Source organism: Pseudochaenichthys georgianus, chromosome 6, assembly GCF_902827115.2.
Source record: "Pseudochaenichthys georgianus chromosome 6, fPseGeo1.2, whole genome shotgun sequence".
Classification (NCBI taxonomy): Eukaryota; Metazoa; Chordata; class Actinopteri; order Perciformes; family Channichthyidae; genus Pseudochaenichthys; species Pseudochaenichthys georgianus.
The window spans coordinates 16,956,163-16,977,951 of record NC_047508.1 but is presented as its reverse complement, the minus strand read 5'-3'; the positions used below and the strand labels follow the sequence as shown (position 1 = coordinate 16,977,951).

The window sequence follows — 21,789 nt, the reverse complement described above, 5'->3', positions numbered from 1 at the left end:
GACGCATACTTCAACAGCTAGTTTGGACCTTTGGTGCTGCATTAAAGCCAGGAAATACATTAGCTTGAATATTTGCATTTATGTATTACCATCAGTGTTACGATTGAACATTCATGCTAATGTTTCTAATATGTAAAGCACGGTGAGTGGTCTGCCTACCTCTGCCTGGATGATGTTCCAGGCATTTCGCAGGCCGATGTTGTTCTCTGAGTTGTAGAGAGCCAGACCGTCCTTCAGATCCTGCTTGGCGTTCTCACTCACCTGCAAAATAAAAAAAACATCAACCTTAGTTAGAGACCATGGTTTGAAGGGTTTGTTTGAAGAAGTGTTAAACAAACTATGGCATCTATTATAGTCTAAGATGAAGCAGCTTGAGTGTTTGTTACAGCGCCTTCATGTTAAATGTCTTTCTCACAGATGTATACAATAGCGATGGTAGCAAAGTGCTTTTAAGTGTTTTACAAGGATTGATGGTGGATTTGTTCTTCATGAACACGATGAAAAAGGTACAATAGCAGGGTTTGACAGTTACTAAAATGTGAAGAAAGAAAATACCACTTAATACCAAGAAATTAGTGGAAAACGACAGCAGCTCTGTGACAGGTAACGTTTTTCTTGTCATCTGAAAATAACCCTGCTAAGGTGTCTCGGACTTATGCACAACTACTTTAGTTCTGACATGTCATGTGTTGCTTCGCTAAACACACTTTGTTTTAACATGCCCTTCAGCAGCAAATCATTTTCCTCTTGACTGAACAGCAACAATATGCTCAGGGTGGTGCCATGTCTGATGGAGATTAATATCTCATCGGAAGTGTTAATGAGATACAAAATCAGAGCTTTAGTTCCCCTGCAGTTCGCTCCGCCCGTGGGGATTTGCTAACTGCCAGGACAGATTGAGAGTCTCTTCAGATACTGGGTAATTACTACTGGAAAAATTACATGCGATGCCAGAACATTGCTGTACATCTTCAGAAGTTATATTGCAATAAAAAGAACACATTTGCTTTAATAGTAGAAGCTTAAGGCCTCAGACTGGTTAAGAATCTGGTATAATAAGAGAAGCTTATTCACGTCGGTAGCAGGGGCGGACTGGGGGGAAAAAGTGGCCCGGGGATTAATTGACAGACAGGCCCACTTAATGCGCGGCATGTATCGGCCGGCCGGCGACGAAAGTATGTTACTTAACAGAAAAACCTAAGCATTTGATGTTATTTTGGACCATTATTCATATAGTAATCACATTACCTGAGCCCTTGAGTTGCCTAGAGCAAAATAGTTACAGCATATATTTAGTGATTTTAATGTTAACAGATCATTGATGCAATAACATCTGGACCCAATTTGCCTGACTTGACACATGGAATAAAACATGGGCGTGGGAAGCATCCTCAATGTGGGTGAGACAATTTAACAGGGGGTGTGGGCAGGTGGTGGACCTCACATCCTCTCGGGGGGTCCGGGGGCAAGCTCCCCAGGGAAGATCTTTTTAAATGTTGAAGTTAAATGCATCAATCTGGTGTACTTTGAGAGCAACATTAGGGACTAAATCTATGGCAGTCAGTAGGGGCTGCCAGACCTATTTGGAGTGTGGACTTCTACTTGAAGAGGTCCCAGTTCACCTCCTGCCGTGGTACCCTTGAGCAAGGCACCAAACTTCCCCCCTCACTCCCATTGCTCCGCGGGCGCTGTGCAATAGCTGCCCACTGCTCCTAGTACTAGACTCCTGGTACTGGGATGGGTTAAAAGCAGAGAACACATTTCACTGTGTGTGCTGTGTGCTCAGCATGTGTGACCATTAAAGAGGGTTTCATCCCTCCCAATTCTTCTTCTTCTTCTTCAACACCCATATAAAACAGAACTGTAAACAGATTTACTTTTTCTTTCAACATTTATTTTAACAGCAAGTGGAGGCAAAAGTGACTGCACCCAAAACAATAAACCTGCTAGCTAATTAGCCTAAACTCAGTAACAGAATGTGGGCAACACGTTCTTCTCCACAGCCGCGCGACCTCTGAGTCAGACGTCACTTCCCCCTTTTCTATCCTACGGGTACAGCCGTACAGCCACTCCACCTGAACCCTGTTGTAACAACATAATAAACTTTTTGGGGATGCAGCTTGGGATGTGAGGATAGGGCTTAGAAAGGGCGTGTCGCCTTCTGTCCTGCCAGTGTTGGCAGGACATTAATTAAAATGTCGAACTCGGACTTCATTTTAAGGACATTTCGGCCAGGGGTTTAGAGCTATATTTGTTTAAGCACCGGATTGGCAAAACAGGAGAGTGTGTGCACCAGTCTGCCTTGATTTATGTATTCATGTCTGTGACTCTCACAGTATCTGCTGCCCACAGCTGTTTTATAGAAGGAACACCTCCTTCACTTCATGAAATCTCTGCAGCACCAGGAGGCAGCGGGAGGGTTAACTCAGCCTCTGAGAAGAGGAGCGTGCAGTGCCTTTCACGCACCACCTTCACTGTGTTTACCTTCAGAATCATTAGAAAGGCTAAAAAGCGGTGTGGCTGATGTGTTTTAACCACACACACACACACACACACACACACACACACACACACACACACACACACACACACACACACACACACACACACACACACACACACACACACACACACACACACACACACACACACACACACACACACACACACACACACACACACACACACGATTTAAACGCAGACTTTTGTTCCTCCATGTTACGTTGTTATTGTTTCACTGAGCGGACCCGCACATTTTTTTCAAACGCTCCCCTTTTTGGTACATCTGCGCGGTTTTGTGCGCTGTGATGATTCGGCTGTACCTTTAGTAATGAATATTAAATGTTGTGAGGAAATCTTTCCACCAATAATTCCAATAAGTAATCCAAAATGTATTCACTTCAGGTTTACGAAAGTAACTGTAATCAGATTACTCGTTTTTCAAATGTAACGCGAGCTGAATACAGTTACTTGATTTTTGTATTCTGATTACGTAACACCGTTACATGTATTCCGTTACAACCCAACCCTGGCCACACCCCACTGGGCTGGGCTGGAACACTTACAAATGTGGGCCGGTAGGATTTTTTTATAAACTTTTTTTTTTTTTTTGTGGGCCTCTGGCCCACACACAGCACCAGCCCACCGGGGAAAACTATTCCCAATGGCCAGTCCACCCCGGGTCGGTGGTAATGATGTTCGTTTACGCCAATCAGAATGCACCAAACTTAATGTGGAGTCGGTGTGTAGTTATGCTAAAACAATGTCGGACACCGTAATCTTCTCTGGTCCCCTCCCCAATCTGATCAATGACGACATGTATAGCCGCATGTCATAATTTCGGCGCTGGTTGTCTTGGTGGTGCCCAGCAAACAATGTGGGCTTCGTAAATAATTGGACAGCCTTCTGGGGAAAACCTGGTCTGATTAAGAGATGGCATTCATCATACTTTGGAAGGTGCAAATCTCATTTCGGCAAACATGTCAGGGCTTTGTGGACGTAATCCATGACAAAGTGGAGTTGAGACCAGTAGGCGGAGTCCCAGCCTTACACGCTTCTCTGCGCTCTCTCCTAGGCAGTCATCCATAGGAATCCCGAACCCAATAAAATACCCAATATTAGCGGTGTGTGTGTCTGCCCAAGGACAATTTAAGGTAAAACCTAATAGAGGTGTCATACATAATAACCTAATAAAAGTAAATGTAACAACTACTACAGTGCAACAAAACAGGAAGATTACATGTGGTCTCTTAAACATAAGATCTCTAGCATCTAAAGCAATATTGATAAATGATTTAATATCAGAATATAATATTGATATATGCTGTCTCACTGAAACTTGGTTGAGACATGAAGAATATGTCGGCATAAATGAGGCCACTCCACCCAGCCATATCAATACTCATATTGCCCGAGGCACGGGCCGAGGAGGTGGAGTTGCAGCAATTTTTGACTCAAGTTTACTTATCAATACTAAACCAAAATTAAATGATAACTCCTTTGAAAGCCTCGTTTTTAGTCTTACGCATCCGACCTGGAAAACTTTACAGCCAATCTTATTTGATACAGTGTACCAGGTCCTTATTCAGAATTCTTATCAGAATTCTCTGAGTTTTTATCAACTTTGGTACTTAAAACAGATAAAGTAATTATCGTAGGTGACTTTAATATTCATGTTGACGACGATAAAAATAGTCTTACTGTTGCATTTAACTCTATATTAGATTTTGTTGGTTTCTGTCAGAGTGTAAATAAACCAACCCACTGCTATAATCACACTCTCGACGTTGTTCTGACTTATGGTATTGAAATTGAGCAATTATTAGTCGAACCGCATAATCCTGCTTTATCCGACCATTTCTTAGTAACTTTTGAAGTACTATTACGAGACTACAAAGCATTAGTCAAAAGCTCTTGCAGCAGAAACCTATCTGTTAGTGCTATAGCCACATTTAAGGAAGAGATTCCACCAATATTTAACTCGATAGCATGTCTGCATGTAAGGGAGGAAACTTATACAAAATGTAAACCACCCGAAATTGATCATGTTGTTGATAGTGCTACAGATGAGCTGCGAATAAAATTAGACTCTGTTGTTCCTTTGAAAAAGAAGAAAATAAAACAACATAGATTAGCTCCATGGCATAATGCCGAAACCCGCAAAAATAAAGCAAAAGTCGAGACAACTTGAAAGGATATGGCGTTCCACTAAACTTGAAGAATCTCGTTTAATTTGGCATATTACTCTCAATGAATATAAGAAAGCACTGCGTAAAGCGAGAGCAGCCTACTACTCTTCATTAATAGATGAGAATAAGAATAATGCAAGATTTCTTTTCAGCACTGTAGCCAGGCTGACAGAGAGCCACAGCTCGATTGAGCCTTCTATTCCCATAGCACTCAGTAGTAATGACTTTATGTGCTTTTTTAACGATAAAATTGTTACTCTTAGAAACAAAATTAATGACCTCTTGCCTTTGACTAGTTATCAACAGCTCCCGGAAACGTAAATTCTAATATTACACTAGATAGTAAACTAGAATGCTTTTCAGCCATTAACCTTGAACAATTAAATTAAATGATTCTCTCTTCTAAACCATCAACGTGCATGTTAGACCCAATTCCAACTAAGCTGTTGAAGGACGTTTTTCCATTAATTAGCACTTCTTTATTAAATATTATGAATATGTCTTTATTATCAGGCTATGGTCCACAATCATTCAAAGTAGCAGTGATAAAACCGCTTCTTAAAAAGCACAACCTCGATCCAGAGGTCTTAGCCAACTATAGACCTATTTCTAATCTTCCGTTCCTCTCAAAAATTCTTGAGAAAGCGGTCGCAAAACAGTTGTGTGATTACTTAAAAAACAATGATTTATTTGAAGATTTTCAGTCTGGCTTTAGAACACATCATAGCACAGAGACAGCTCTGGTTAAAGTCACAAATTACATTCTAATAGCATCTGACAAGGGACTTGTCTCTATTCTTGTTTTGCTCGATCTCAGTGCTGCATTTGATACTATCGACCATGATATCCTATTGCAAAGATTAGAGCACTTAGTTGGCATACAGGCAACTGCTTTAGGTCCTATCTATCTGAACGCTCTCAGTTTGTACGTGTCAATGATGAATCTTCCACGCAAACCAAAGTTAGCCATGGAGTGCCACAGGGCTCAGTGCTCGGACCTACTTTGTTCACATTATATATGCTTCCGTTAGGCAATATTATAAGGAATCATTCTGTAAACTTTCATTGTTATGCGGATGATACTCAACTATATTTATCAATCAAGCCTGATGAAATTAATCATCTAAATACAATTCAAGATTGCCTCAAGGACTTAAAAACGTGGATGACCTTACATTTTTTGATGTTAAACACGACCAAAACTGAAGTTATTGTACTTGGCCCGAAGAATCTACGAAACAAATGATCTAAAGATATACTAACTATGGATGGCATTAATTTAGCCTCCAGTGAGACTGTAAGGAATCTTGGTGTTATATTTGATCAGGATTTATCCTTTAACGCCCACATAAAATCAATTTAAAGGACCGCCTACTTCCATCTCCGTAACATTGCAAAAATCAGGCATATCTTGCCTCAAAACGATGCAGAGAAACTAGTCCATGCATTTGTTACTTCAAGGCTGGATTATTGTAACTCCTTATTATCAGGGAGTACCAAGAAGTCAGTCAAGTCGCTTCAGCTGATTCAAAATGCTGCAGCTCGTGTACTAACCAGAGTTAGGAAAAGGAACCACATTACTCCTGTTCTGGCTGCCTTACACAGGCTCCCTATAGAACACAGGATAGAATTTAAAATTCTTCTTCTCGCCTACAAAGCCCTTAATGGGCAGGCGCCATCTTACCTTAAAGAACTCATTATACCCTACTGTCCTACTAGGGCATTGCGTTCCAAGAATGCAGGGTTGTTGGTTGTTCCTAGAGTCTCTAAAAGTACAATGGGAGCCAGAGCCTTTTCTTATCAAGCTCCACATTTGTGGAATCACCTTCCAGTTTGTGTTCGGGCGACAGACACCCTATCCGTTTTTAAGAGTTCGCTTAAGACCTTCCTTTTTGATAAAGCTTATAGTTAGGGCTGATTAGATTCAGCCCCTAGTTTTGCTGATATAGGCTTAGTTTGTCGGGGGACATCTTACTTCTTCCTTCTCTCTGTCTATACCTGTGTACTCTCATGTTCCGATTAACCCAGCTTCACCAAATGTCTTTCTTTTTGGTGTCTATATACGCCGGGATCCGGAGTCATGGATGATCCTGCGGTCCTGTCTCCTGGATCGCGAGCCCTGGATCTTGAGTCGTGGCTGTGGTCCTGGATCATTGGTCCTGGATGGATATCTTCGTGGATTCATCTTCCTATTATACACACGTGCATTTCCAAACATTTGGACTACCTATGTTGCAAATGTATTATTTTTTCAATTTACACACAGCATCTATTGCACGTCTGTACGTCCTGGGAGAGGGATCCCTCCTCTGTTGCTCTCCCTGAGGTTTCTCCCATATTTCCCTTTAAACTGTGGGTTTTCTCCGGAAGTTTTTCCTTGTACGATGTGAGGGTCTAAGGACAGAGGGTGTTGTATTGTCATACTGATATTCTGTACAAACTGTGAAGACCACTGAGACAAATGTAACATTTGTGATATTGGGCTATATAAATACACATTGATTGATTGATTGATTGATTGAAGCTGTATCACGGCTGTCACAGCCCAACACAACAAGGTGTTTTGAGCTTTTCCTTCATTTCTTTACTCAGAGAGGGAGGACTGGTGTTCAACTAGACATCGCTTGGATGCTGCTCAGTATATCCTGCTATTACAAATAATGACAGACACAGCTTGGTAGAAGTCAGCCTATTTTTTACAACATATAAATGTTCTACAGTTATAACGTCACTTGGCAAATTACCTGTTTAACTCGGCACTCTGTACACGGGAGACTTTCAACACCCTTTGATCGTACAGGAAATAGATTAAGCTTCAAATGAAGTGATTCAGTAACTCAAATGCTGGAGGAAAAAAAAAACTTAAAACCCTGTTCTCTCAGCTGAATGGCACAAGAAAAGTAATTGCTGAATTAAACATAAAAGTCAAACAGATGATTTTTTTTACGGTGTAATTAAAGTTTCCCTGGCAATAAAATGCTTTAGTAATCATTAATCATGCAAAACCAATTTCAAAACATATTCAAAACCTTTGAAATAAGATTAGTTTCGTTTTAAATCACATTCTTCTTTCTCACTCAGTAACTGCGCTGATAAAGAGGAGCACCATCTGCTTATTCCTCCTCAGACCGAAGGGCTTCCATATCTGTTCTTGAGCAAGACAATGAGATGAAGAGCAGCATCATAAATCTCTGCCTCTGTTTCTATTCTCTATCTTCTCCTCTCCATCTAAGCTATATGTGTTGCTTGCTCATTACTGAATCCTTGCACTAACACAGTCACTAGAGAGCAAAGGAGAGCCCCCTTCTACAATAAAAATCATCTTCCTAGTCGCCAATAAGTCTTTGAATCTCTTCTTTTTCATGTGTGGAAGTCTTTGTTACAGCCTGAAATGAAACTTAATGATCTAGATTTACCGCTAACGAGAGGCAGACAAATGACTGCAGAGCAAAGAGGGATTTGATCATGCAACACTGACCCATTTTCTCCTTGCGAAAGGAACCCATACAAACACACACATTCTTTGTTGTATTAGCCTATTTCTTCTGATGAGGAAAACTAACTTCTTGACTGAAGCTTAGGTTGCTGCTACTGGAAATACTTTACAAATAACAGATCTAACTCCTGATAACTTTTATATGAAAGCGGCCACAGGGCATCAGTTCAATTCCTTTCAGTGTGGCATATTGACGAAACCACGAGACATGACTCATATTTCTCATTACAAAGATAAGTTTGTGCTTTTCTCTGGGCAGACCGAGTCCACGCTCAGCAATACAGGACAGCACATTCATCACATAAATCTTAAGTGTTCAGCTCAGGAAGGACGGTGAACACAGAACAGTCAAAGAAAGGCAGAGAAACAGCCCACATGTGCAGGTTGACAGGGCGGAGGATTGAATGGGCTTTCGAATTAAATTGGTCTGTTTTTTCTGTAATTTTGCACAAAAGCTGAGAACAGAGAGTGGGTGTTGGATTGTCTGATAAACACCAGCCTGCCGGTCACCTGGGACACGTTAATCATACAATACCACTAACCAGAAATTGCCAAATGGCAAGGTATTAAAGTGGTTCTTCATCTCTATTTCTTTTTCTTTTAAGATTTAAGCAATACAATGATTTAAATGTTACCAAAATCTCAAAAGCATATTTTTGGGTTTTATCTCAGAGGCACATTTCCAGTGCAAAGACTGTCAGATTGGGCCCAGATCCAGTGACATGTGAACACTCCGGGGAGCAGGTACACTGGGACCTGTCAGTGTGCAGACATGGATTACTCATTACTTGAGTGCACAGCCAGTACTGAGCCGAATTATTCCATTAAAAAAATTCGGAAGGATCTGATGTTTTTGTTGCCATTTAAATGTTGAATTTGCACCTTCAATCCAATGTTCCTGTTTGTTTTCCCGATAGAAAAGGTCACGTCTGTGTAGGTGACTAATCTGCCACGGAGTAACTAGTGTAGAGACATGTTATTGTACCCTGGAGTTGATTCTTTTGTATTTATTTCTCATTGGTTGTGTCTCCAAGGATGACTGGCTAACAACTGGTGTCTCAGAAGGCAGTTTGGATTTCTCACAAAACACCAGGAAGCAATGCTTGTTTGCAGTAGGTGCAGTAATGTGTGTATGGAAGAGCAATTAGAGCATTGTGTTAGTTTTATTAAGTTTTACCCAACTGTTATTCATCACTTTGAGCAATTACAATCTGCAAACAATTTTACAGTGTATAATTCCAAATGAATTAAAGTCTCAGCAGTACAATTTCACCAAAGACATTTTTTAACAAAAGACTATCCAGGAGGTATGGAAGCCCATTTCCGCCACTTGAAAAAAATAAAATCCCCATGAAAAGTCATAATTATGAGATAAAAAAGTCGAAATAATGAGATAAAAAGTCATAATTATGAGATAAGAAAGTCGAAATTATGAGATAAAAAGTCATAATAATGAGATAAAAAGTCATAATTATGAGATAAAAAAGTCGAAATAATGAGATAAAAAGTCATAATAATGAGATAAGAAAGTCGAAATAATGAGATAAAAAGTCATAATTATGAGATAAAAAGTCATAATAATGAGATAAGAAAGTCGAAATAATGAGATAAAAAGTCATAATTATGAGATAAGAAGTGCGCATGCGCTGCAGTGGCGCTGTCTTCAAAGGTCCCTTCATCACCTTGCTGCTCTCCACCATGCAAACGGCATCTAGTAGAGATGTTAAGATTCACCGATTCGCATCGGCATAAACGTTCAAGATGCGAGTGCACCGGTTGAAAGAGCGCACATCGGCTACAGTTTGGGTTGAACCGGGTTGAACTCGCGATGCATCGATTGCGTAGCGTCTTTGCATCGGTAAAAAACCGATTCATTCATATAAAATCCCCTCATCCTGTCAACGCTCAGCAGAGACGATCTTTGATTTGGATATTTGCTTCGCCCGAGGCCGAGAGTCTCAGTTATCAACACACACGGAAGTTGAGGAGAAAGAGAAACACAGCGCACCGAAAAATACCTACAAATCAAACGTTTGGCAACACTTCGGATTGTTCAAGAAAGACGGTGTAATAGTCCTTTTATGCTATATAGCTGACCGCAGGTCATGGAGAGTAATAAGGTATCCGTAGACCTTTGTATGAGGTATCTTTATTACTCAACAGGTCTACAGCCATGATACATAGATCCGTCCTAGATGCGGGCTTGCATACACACAGTATCACTCCGCAGCCGCACCCCATCAGTAACGTCCTGATGGTATATGTGCGCGGCACTATATACTACAGTCAACTTGAAAAATCGCTCGCAAATTGTAAACGATGCCGAGCCGCTTTAAAGTACACACGTAGTACGAGGAACTTAGCGACGCACATAAAGAGGCGACATGGGGTCTGCGGCTGAAAAGAGAAACCTGAAAGTTAGACATATGAGTTAAATCACTCAGTGAGGTGATCTGTCAGAGAGAGTGGTGTTTAGTTTACAGCAGCCTGTGACGGTCAATAATAATTTAAATGTCTTCCTTACTGTAAGCAGTTATGAAATACCTGTTTGTGAAAGGTTATTTGTATTCTTTATTGTTCCTATAGAACCCACTGCTTTCTGCTCACTGGTGAGTCAGCCTATGAATGAGTGTTAAGCACATCAGGCTGGCAGCTGTATGGGCATTGCACTATGGTAGCTGTTATTTGCACATTGTTAATCATGAGCAATGCATCCTTACATTGTTTAACTGTGAGGTGTTATACAATTGTACTGTAGCCTACTCTGGAGAGCTTTTAAAGTTAAAAAAATAAACGGCATGATGGGATGTGCAGTACCAAATATGTAAAGCACTTTTTTGTTAATGTATGATTTGCTGCATATAAGGAATAAAACAAAAATCCTCTGTCGTACCAAATTGAAGTATCATTATTTTTGCATTGTGTTGAATCGCATCGTATCGCATAATATTGAATCAAATCGTATCGAACTGTATCGCAACAGGGGTGAATCGTATCGTATCGTATCACCTGGTGTTTCAAATGTATCGTTAATGTATCGTATCGTGGCAACGTATCGAGATGCGCATCGCATCGGCCTCAGTGATGGAGATGCACATCCCTAGCATCTAGTCCTAAATAAGGTAACTATTACAGGTGACTTTTGTAAATGTTAGATGTTAAATATAGCCTATATTGCAGCTACACTACAACAATGCAGTTCATAGCTTTGACATTACCTGTTATGAATATAATATATATGCCTATAGTTTTGTGGTAACGTTCACGGGTTAGAGTTAGAGCAACTCACAGCAGCAGTATGCCTACACTATTGTCATTAGTGGCGTGAACGTTACCACAAAACTATAGGCATATATATTATAGTTCATAACAGGTAATGTCAAAGCTATGAACTGCATTGTTGTAGTTTAGCTGCAATATAGGCTATATGTAACATCTAACATTTACAAAAGTCACCTGTAATAGTTACCTTATTTAGGACTAGATAGATGCTGTTTGCATGGTGGAGAGCAGCAAGGTGATGAAGGGACCTTTAAAGATAGCGCCACTGCAGCGCATGCGCACTTCTTATCTCATAATTATGACTTTTTATCTCATTATTTCGACTTTCTTATCTCATTATTATGACTTTCTATCTCATTATTTCGACTTTCTTATCTCATAATTATGACTTTTTATCTCATTATTTCGACTTTCTTATCTCATAATTATGACTTTTTATCTCATTATTTCGACTTTTTTATCTCATAATTATGACTTTTTATCTCATTATTATGACTTTTTATCTCATAATTTCGACTTTCTTATCTCATAATTATGACTTTTTATCTCATTATTATGACTTTTTATCTCATTATTTCGACTTTCTTATCTCATTATTATGACTTTTTATCTCATTATTTCGACTTTCTTATCTCATAATTATGACTTTTTATCTCATTATTTCGACTTTTTTATCTCATAATTATGACTTTTTATCTCATTATTATGACTTTTTATCTCATAATTTCGACTTTCTTATCTCATAATTATGACTTTTTATCTCATTATTATGACTTTTTATCTCATTATTTCGACTTTCTTATCTCATTATTATGACTTTCTATCTCATTATTTCGACTTTCTTATCTCATAATTATGACTTTTTATCTCATTATTTCGACTTTCTTATCTCATAATTATGACTTTTTATCTCATTATTTCGACTTTTTTATCTCATAATTATGACTTTTTATCTCATTATTATGACTTTTTATCTCATAATTTCGACTTTCTAACTCATAATTATGACTTTTTATCTCATTATTATGACTTTTTATCTCATTATTTCGACTTTCTTATCTCATTATTATGACTTTCTATCTCATTATTTCGACTTTCTTATCTCATAATTATGACTTTTTATCTCATTATTTCGACTTTCTTATCTCATAATTATGACTTTTTATCTCATTATTTCGACTTTTTTATCTCATAATTATGACTTTTTATCTCATTATTATGACTTTTTATCTCATAATTTCGACTTTCTTATCTCATAATTATGACTTTTTATCTCATAATTTCGACTTTTTTATCTCATAATTATGACTTTTCATGGGGATTTTATTTTTTTCAAGTGGCGGAAATGGGCTTCCATAAGGAGGTGTAGTAAACATATTACCAGTCAGAGAAAAGAAGACTAAAGGAAACTTCTGTGAAATGAGAAAATGTTTATTTCTTTTTAGCGTGACTACGTTCTGCCACTTTTCTGCACACTGACTGGAGCCTGCTATACAACACTGAGGGAGACCCAAGGCATAATGTATACAACATCTTGACTAACAATAAACCAACACCAGAAAATGACTTAATTTAAACCTACAATATCTGTTGGTTTTTTGTTCATTTGAGGCACAACAGACATTGCTAAAGTGAAAGTGACAAAGGTTTTAAATTATTTACACATCCAGCAGATACAAAACAGCAGTATCATTTATTTTCAGGCGTGTGGCTTGCCATTTGGTGCACACGTTCAGAATTCAGCCTCCTGTGAGCTCTGATTTTTAAGATAAGATAAGATGGACCTTTATTAATCCCCGTTGGGAAATTCAGGAGTTTAAGGAGCAACAGAGTGAGAGCGAACATCAGGACAGTACAGATTCACACAAGGATAATACAATTAAAGATAAAACACAAATGATATACAGGTAGGTAACTGTTAGAACAGGAAATGAATTAAATGAACATATATACATATTTGAGTCCGGATTGTTAAATCAATTTACATGTATGTGTGCAGATACGAGTGCAGTATTTTTGGAGTTATCTATATGATCCACTGTGTTCACCGGCTAGCTGCTTACTTGTTCTCGAAGGTAGCTTAGCCTAAAAATGTGTGGAAACTTTTCCATAAAAGCAACTAAGCTTTAGAATCCTGCCAATGATACAGCGGGGAATAGGCATACATCGTGTGGGTATTTACAGTAAACAAGAGGATTGTAGTTATTCCACATTTCCACTTTGCAGGACTACTCTTTTGCCGATTTGTATTCCCTATTCTTCTCACCTTTTCTCCTCGCTTTCATCTCACATCCAGTCTTTGAACATGAATCATTTTATGAAGTCTCAAAATGATTACATCTTTCTGAACAAATTGTCACTTATTTTTCTTTATTGTCAGACTAGACTCTCTGTTGTGCTTATTTTCAGTGAGCTTAACAACAGTATTAGAAAAGTGTTACGTCATAACCAAACACTGAACTTCTAGTCCCAACCTTTGTTACATTGCATTACAGTACCCTGAGAACGGAACCTAACAATATTTTACTCTTGCTCTCATTGCTCAACTGGACAAGTGCGTTAGCTAACTGCCCGGAAAGTGTAATAAATGATGTGGAGAGAAACAGCATCACAGCCTGGACACTTAATTCCCTCAGTTGCTCTGCAAGCCTGTGCCGGGGAGCCTGAGGCCAGGGCACTCGACAGAGCGAGGAGAAGACCTCACTACTTCTCTGTAATTGGTCTGGAAATAAATAAAGCTGGGCCAGTGAGTGAACATAATTCATCCTGTAAATGAATGCAACACATGACTAGATATGGGTGCTGGTTTGTTGGGTTGTTATTAAGATAAATCATGGGCGGCTGTGGCTCAGTTGTATAGTGCGCTGAACTTAGTGTGCTGAACTTTGAATCAGGGGATAGCAAGTTCGAGTCCCACTGCAGTCAGCATGTGGTTGTGTCCCTGGGCAAGACACTTCACCCCAAATTGCTCCTGTGGGGATTGTCCACAGCACTAAAAGTATGTAAGTCGCTTTGGATAAAAGCGTCTAACAAGTGACATGTAATGAAATGTAATGGGTGATAGCCTTCCCTGCTCTCTAAACTATGCCCTTTTCACACATGCAATACGATTCTGAAATCATCTAAACATGACCTTACAGAGGAGCTATTTGTGAGAATGCACATTTTAGAATAATTTGAAATGGCCATAAAACAGACCTTACCCTGCCAGCTCCATTGTAGTCAGTGTAATGATAGAGCCAATGTGTGAATAGCGCCGGTCATTCTATGAAGAGGTAGCAAGCAAATGGGCCTGTTCATGACAACGCCGTTGTTGTGAAACCAGGAGTAAACAAAAGGTGAAAGGAAGGGTTATTTACACTAAGGTGCCAAGAGAAATGACACGATTTTGGAGCCTCTTTCTGTAGGGCAGACCAATGTGACCCTTCCTTCATTCTGCACAATCTACCTAAACCTTACCTAAACCAAATGTAGTATTTCCAGTAAGTGAGACGGCTTCTAAGAAGGGCAATCTACTCTTGTGCGATACATGTATCCCTGGTTTTCTGCTAAGCTGTCCAGTCTACTTCATGAGAGAAATAATGCTTGGGCTAAGGCTAGGAAATCAGGCTCAGAGGTAGAATGGCTACATTTTAGGCAGCTAAGAAATAGCTTCACATCTCAAATAAAAAGTGCTAAATCAAAGTACTATTTGTCAGTTACCACAGAAAACCTGAATAATCCTAGGACATTTTGGAAAGCCATAACATCGATTTCCACTGGTGATATCCCAAATGAGCTACCTCCGTGCCTCACCACAGCATCTGGCATTATATCAGACAGGGCTACTATGCTAAATTGCTTTAATAAGCATGTTGTGTCTTGTGGCTCTCTGTTTTATTCTGTCACTGACTGTACTTCTGCTTCTGTGAACGCTCCAATCCTTGACTCTGAACAACGTGGTCTGGAAAACCCTTTCAGTTTTACTCCTTTAACTATTGGTATTGTTCATGAAGCATTATCCAAGTTAGATCCTAGGAAACCGGCTGGCCCGGACAACGTAGAACCTTTCTTTTTAAAGATAGCTGCAGATTGTATTGCTCCACCTCTTACTTCTCTTTTTAACCTCTCCCTCAGCACTAACACAATTCCAAAAGTATGGAAGTCTGCTTATGTCTTGCCTTTACTGAAAGGAGGGGAGGCAACTATTTTAAATAACTATAGGCCAATCTCTAAATTGTCCGTTCTGGCTAAGGTGCTCGAACGACTTGTGAGTGAACAGGTAAAGGAGTTTTTATGTATAAATGACATCCTGTCTAAACATCAGTCAGGATTCAGAAAGAAACTCAGCACCATCACTGCGACAATGAAAGTGGTAAATGACATTACTAGTATTTTAGATAATAAGCAGAGTTGTGCAGCTCTGTTTATTGACCTTTCCAAAGCGTTTGACACCGTTGATCATCGCATTTTAAAGCAGAGGCTACTCAGTATTGGCATATCCAGCCTTGCAGTGGGGTGGTTTGTGAACTACCTCTCTGAAAGGTCCCAATGTGTTCATTTTGATGGACTGTCTTCTGAGTGGTTAAACATTTCTAATGGTGTACCACAAGGTTCTGTTTTAGGACCACTTTTATTCTCCATATATATTAACAGCGTAGGTGATAATGTGGGTGAAGCTACTTTACATTTGTATGCAGATGATACTGTGATGTATTTTGCAGGTCCCACCGTTAAGGAGGCTGTTGTTAAATTACAAGCTGTTTTTAACACTAGTTTTCAGACTCAGCTCTCTGAATTAAAGCTTCTTTTAAATGTGGATAAAACCAAGGTAATGCTCTTTTCAAAAGCAAAAAAGACACCAGAGCCTGTTTTAGATATTGTAACTACGCAAGGAACAAAACTTGAAGTTGTTGCCTGTTACAAATACCTTGGTATCTGGCTTGATGATTGTCTCTCTTTTAAACTTCATGTCAATAACCTGCTTAAAAAACTGAGGGTTAGGCTAGGGTTCTTTTTCAGAAACAAGTCCTGTTTCTCGCTTGAGGCCAGGAAAAGGCTAGTCACTGTGACCTTTTTACCTGTGCTGGACTATGGTGATTTGATATATATGAATGCACCTGCCAATTACCTGAGCAAATTGGATGCTGCGTATCACAGTGCTCTGAGATTTGTCACAAATTGTAAAGCGCTTACACATCACTGTACACTGTATACCAAGGCAGGTTTACCATCACTCTCTGTACGGAGGCTCAGTCACTGGTACACTTTTATTTATAAAGCTATGTTGGGCAAACTCCCGTATTACATCTGTTCTCTGGTAAAGCAGAAAGTTGCTGGCAGCTATTGTCTGAGATCGCAGGATGTGGCCTTGTTAGATGTGCCAAGAGTGAGGACTGTCTTAGGTAAGACGGCTTTTATGTGCGCAGCTCCACTTGCTTGGAACAGCCTACAGTCCAAATTAAAATTGAGCAATTTTATTTCTCTGAATGTTTTTAAGGCACATCTCCACGAGATGCTTTCTGACACTATGGGTGTTTGTAAGTGTTGGTGAATATGTAAATATGATGTCCTCTATTGTTTGTTTTTATGTTGTTTTTATGTTTCATGTGGAACTAAATTGATGCAGGTCTCCCTTGTAAAAGAGATCCATGATCTCAAGGGACCTATCTGTCTAAATAAAGGTTTGAAATGAAATGAAATGAAATGTATTATTGAAGAAATGTGGGACAAAGTGCTGATTCTCTGGATATTGCTAGGAGTTTATACAAAAAAACTGTCTTTAGTGATCTTTGTAATCAACCTTAATTCCTGCTCCATGACTTTCTCTTGACTCTGGCTTAAATTACAGGAAAAATGCAGGGACACCTCACCTTCCTCTTTCCTCTAACACCTTCCGTCCCTTACACATTTATCTTCTTTTCCTTCCCTGCCATAGATATCTCACCTCCCTTTTTTTCTCACCTGTATCAACCTCCACCTCTGCATTTTCCCCTTCTCCCTATAGCCCCTAGCACATGGTGCTTCCCATTTGTGCTTACCAGTTTCTGCTTTCTAATTCTGAGCTAGAAAACCTTCACTGGTGTTCAGCTCGGCGTGGTTGGCCGGCAGAGGCAGTAACACTGAGGTCACTGCATTTAAGACGGATGGCTGTAATCTGGTTTGTGATCCAGCCATCTGCTGTAGTCAGCTGCTTGCTAACTGCAGGGCCTGTCTTTATTATACCACGGCCTCTACATGGCATTTAATCAGAGAGCATAACACCACTGGGCTTTGGATGGAAAGAGGGGCAACCTACACATACCTGGAGGCAAGAAGCCGGGGTGAAAGAGAAGAGAGCGAAATTCTTCATTAAGAAGAAAGAGCAGAAGCTCTTAAGTAGGATTAAACTGGTGGAAATAAGGGGAGGAAGAACGTGTGACTAAATGAAAGCGGCGGAAAAATGTGTTCCACAGGAAAAACCAGATACTATATGTTAGTTTCTTTCCCACATCTCGTCGACAGCTTGTCACCCGGAAGGATCACAGTTTTTCATGATTTTAAGATGACCCATTTGAAAGACTAAAATATCTGTTTTACGGGCCGAAACACATTCAAAAGCTGCCAACTACTTTGTGTCTTCCAGACTTGTTAATAAATGCCTTGTGATTAGAAGATCAAACAGGAGAAGTGAATTAGTGATTCCTCTGATCACAGCCTGTAGCATAGGATGAGGAGAGCCTCACACAGCATACTATATCTCACTGGGGAGAGGCAAGTCAAGAAGAAGGGGAAAACACACGGCAATGTCTGAAGGCCTTGCGTGACAGACACATACTGTCCTTCAACCAATCTTGACATTCCTGATATATAATGCAGTCTGAAACACTGACATACAATTCCCTGAAATGTGCAGGATGTCTTATTCGGAGGCCGTGTAAAAATGCCATCTCCAATAAGATATACAATAATTTGCTTCCATTACATTTCTTTTCAATGACATTGGAAGACCAATACAGGGAAATATATTTGGATTGCGATGGTGGTTTCACATCCCATTAAGTCTAAGCCAGGATAAACACTGTCATTTGGCAACATGAGGGAAACGTAAAATATGGTTGCAATTCACTGGTGTGAATGAGGCAGTTCTGCCCGACTAATGCCCTCCCCTGTACTAATGCACACTCATTTGATTTGACATTAAATACACTCTCAGCCCACTTGGCTATCTTTTCCAAACTTCACAGGCAGTGGAAAAACGCTGCCGTGAAGTCAAGGGTGTCTCCATTTAAATTCCACATCAGGTTTTGGAGTTTATTTTTTAAATAATAATAATAAGGCAACAGACATTATTTACTCCTGACAGGGTTTGTCTCCGAGACCTGATCTAAATCTGAGAATGGATTGGCTACTAAATGAATTCCTTTATCTGCCTTAGAGACTAAGTTTGAGCAATAACCTCAGAACAAATGAGCGAGAATTAGCTCGGGCCCCACGGGCTGGGCAGCATCAAGATAATGTAAATAGACGGATCTATCTACGACGTGTCCTTGAAAACAGATAGAAGTCTTGAGTGCTATTCCCGAACAAGACATTTGTCATATTACGATTTGAACATTTGTCTATGGGATGACACATGGAGAAGAGTCTGTTTGTTGAAAGTCTCTATAGCTTTACATATCGTCATCTGTTTTAACCACACAGACATTCACCTGACTCAAGCCCATGTGGGGGTCATGGGAAATGTGGTTGTGCCAATTACAGGGAGCCAACTGGTGGGATTTGGCTGCATTTTATGGCCTAACCTTTGACTACAGGGTTAATGGCTGAGTGAAGATATTCAGCCTCCTGCATGAGAAACAACCAGTGAACTGAGATACCCGGAAGCAACGGGAGAAGAGAGTTTATCACACTAAGACCTTATTACTTTGTTTAGTTTTTGTGCGCTTTAAGACATGAATGTACGCCTGACAGCTGAGGCATTGCATGCACTGTACACTTTAGGGATAAGCTGTAGCAATAGGCTGGTAGGCATAAAGAACATGTTACAGAATGAAGAGCAACAATACCATACATTAGCTTTAACATCCATAACATGGTAAACCAAATGAACTTACCTTATCTGAGTACACGAAGAACAGGATGAGCAGTATCAGCTCTGCCAGGAGGATTATCAGCAGGACAATGAAGAACTGTCAGACAGAGAGAGGGGAAGGGGGGCTTGATTTAACATTGCTTTGACAGTAGTGTTGATCTACCTACTAATGCTGATAAAAACATGTTGAATATTATATCCGAGAGTCTCTGTGCGACCGGACATGAAGTTAACAACACACATTTTTCAAAAGTCTTTGCTTGTGTGATTCAAAGAGCTTTTTATTGATACTCTCATGTCAAATAAAGTCAATTTAGGGTAAAGGAATAGTTCTAAAATATGCATAATGCTCTCAAGAGTTAGATGATACTCATGTATGGTTAACATGAAACTATGATAGCGTAATTTAGCTAGCTAGCTAGTTTGACTTAGTCCAATGGTAAAAAAATGGGCCTATCAGCACCACTACATTTCACTAATTAATACTATATATCTTGTCTGCTAAATCTATGCAAATTGCAATAAAGACACGTCATTTTATGGGGTTAATTTGCTAGACTTGAGTCTCTGTTGGTTGCGTGATAATCTAACTGACAATAAAACTCCAGGATATCTTCACGCTGCCAAACAAAGCCTTCCACTTAAACAAACAAGATGTAATGTTTTAATAAGTGAGCTCCTGGGGTGCTGCTAGCAGTTCCTGTGTTTGTGGTAAGCTAATCCAACTGACTACCAGCGGCAAGAAAGAAAATGAACATATTTTCAATATTTTAAACTACAGCAAATGTTCAGCTAGTGTGCAGGGAATGTGTGATTGTGAAACAAAGAGTTTAAAGAAGATAATGAAAGAAAGAAAATCGAGATTAAGAAAAAGGTGGGAAGAAAAAAGGGGAATCTACTGTACTGTAAGTGCTGGAGGGCATGTGAACGTGTGAGAGGAAGGAAATAAGGCGTAATAAACCCCCCTAGATTATTTCCCAACACAGCCTTGCATCTCATCTACTGTTGTCCTCACCCTACTTGACTCCACTTCAGCTCAATATTTACCAAGCTCTCGTGCACAGCATGGGATGAGGCTGTGCACAAACCCAGATTCTGGAAAACCCATTTTATTACAAACCCATTTAGAAAGAAGTGCTTAGACTATTATTTGTTTCAAGGCCCAAATGAACAACAGTTTGCTGTTAGTCAACTATCTGGGTTGCCAGATCAGCGTATTGCTGTTATCACTTCACAGTTGGTTTGTCACATTCTACTGGCGCTGAAAGGGACAGCTTCTGTACACTAAACTGGTGGTGCTTTGATGGCATAAAGTGAGAAGGTGTCTGTATTTATTCACACACAGCTTTGTGTGTATGTTATAATTTGCTAGCAATTCACACTTTGAGGTTTTAAAGAGCTTCAGCTAGATATTTCAGTGTTCTCTCTCCCACTTTTTTTTTGCGCTAACATTTGTATCAGTAAACACTTTTTGGCAGCGACAAAGAGAGACGAAATGTACCGCAAAGGATGTCTAGCCTTTGAATATTGCTAATCCAGAGAGAGTTGTCCGCAGAGTATCTTCAGAGATAATGTTTCAAGGTAATGCTCAGATCTGTTTGCTGCAGGAGATCTAAACCCACTCTGATGTTTCTATATATCCTGCACTCCCCCACCACACACACCCAAGAGTGTATTGAGCGGGACATATGGACTGAGGATAAAAAACAACAATGACTTGCATTCACCTTTGCATTAAAGAATTATCCAGGCTAAATGTGAAAAGCTGCCACACAGATGTCGAAAGAGACTTAATGAGAAACATAACAACATCAACATTTTCCATTAAGTTGCTATTTTTTAAATCTTTCCTTCACGTCGCCCTCCCTCCCCCTTCCCTCTGCCCTCTTCCTCTTGCTGCTTCACACCTGTTAGGCAGGTGGAGGAAGCCATGTCGAACACTCAGGATTCGATGGAGCTTTTGACTGATGCCGGAGCTTCAAGGGATTGAGCTGTTTGTGATGTTAAGTACCAAGAGCCCCAACTCCACTTCTCATAAAAGTTTCCCTTTCTTTCTTTTTTCGCAGTGCTAACTTCATTCCATTGGTTGAACTTTTATAATTAACCTGCTCAAGATAAAACACCTGTACAACTATGCGACAAAAGTGCAATGAGGAGACTTTGTAAGGAATAATAGAACATCTCCAATATTGAGCTCAGAAATATCAAGAGCTTTCAGCGCGCTTTGTACATTTGCTAATTCAACCTTGTTGGTGACACAAAAGGCCTCT

At 39.7% G+C, this 21,789-nt stretch overlaps 1 protein-coding gene across 2 annotated transcripts in view; it reads right to left on the bottom strand.

The window, feature by feature from the left end:
* Positions 1-21,789, bottom strand: part of tspan9a (tetraspanin 9a) — a 251,899-nt gene that overhangs the window by 13,109 nt on the left and 217,001 nt on the right. For both annotated transcript variants that reach the window (XM_034086087.2, XM_034086086.2), the window contains 2 exons: positions 19,542-19,616; positions 160-261 (listed from right to left, as the gene is read on the bottom strand). In XM_034086087.2, coding sequence (XP_033941978.1) covers positions 160-261; positions 19,542-19,616 — 177 coding nt within the window. The remainder of the gene's footprint in view (positions 1-159; positions 262-19,541; positions 19,617-21,789) is intronic.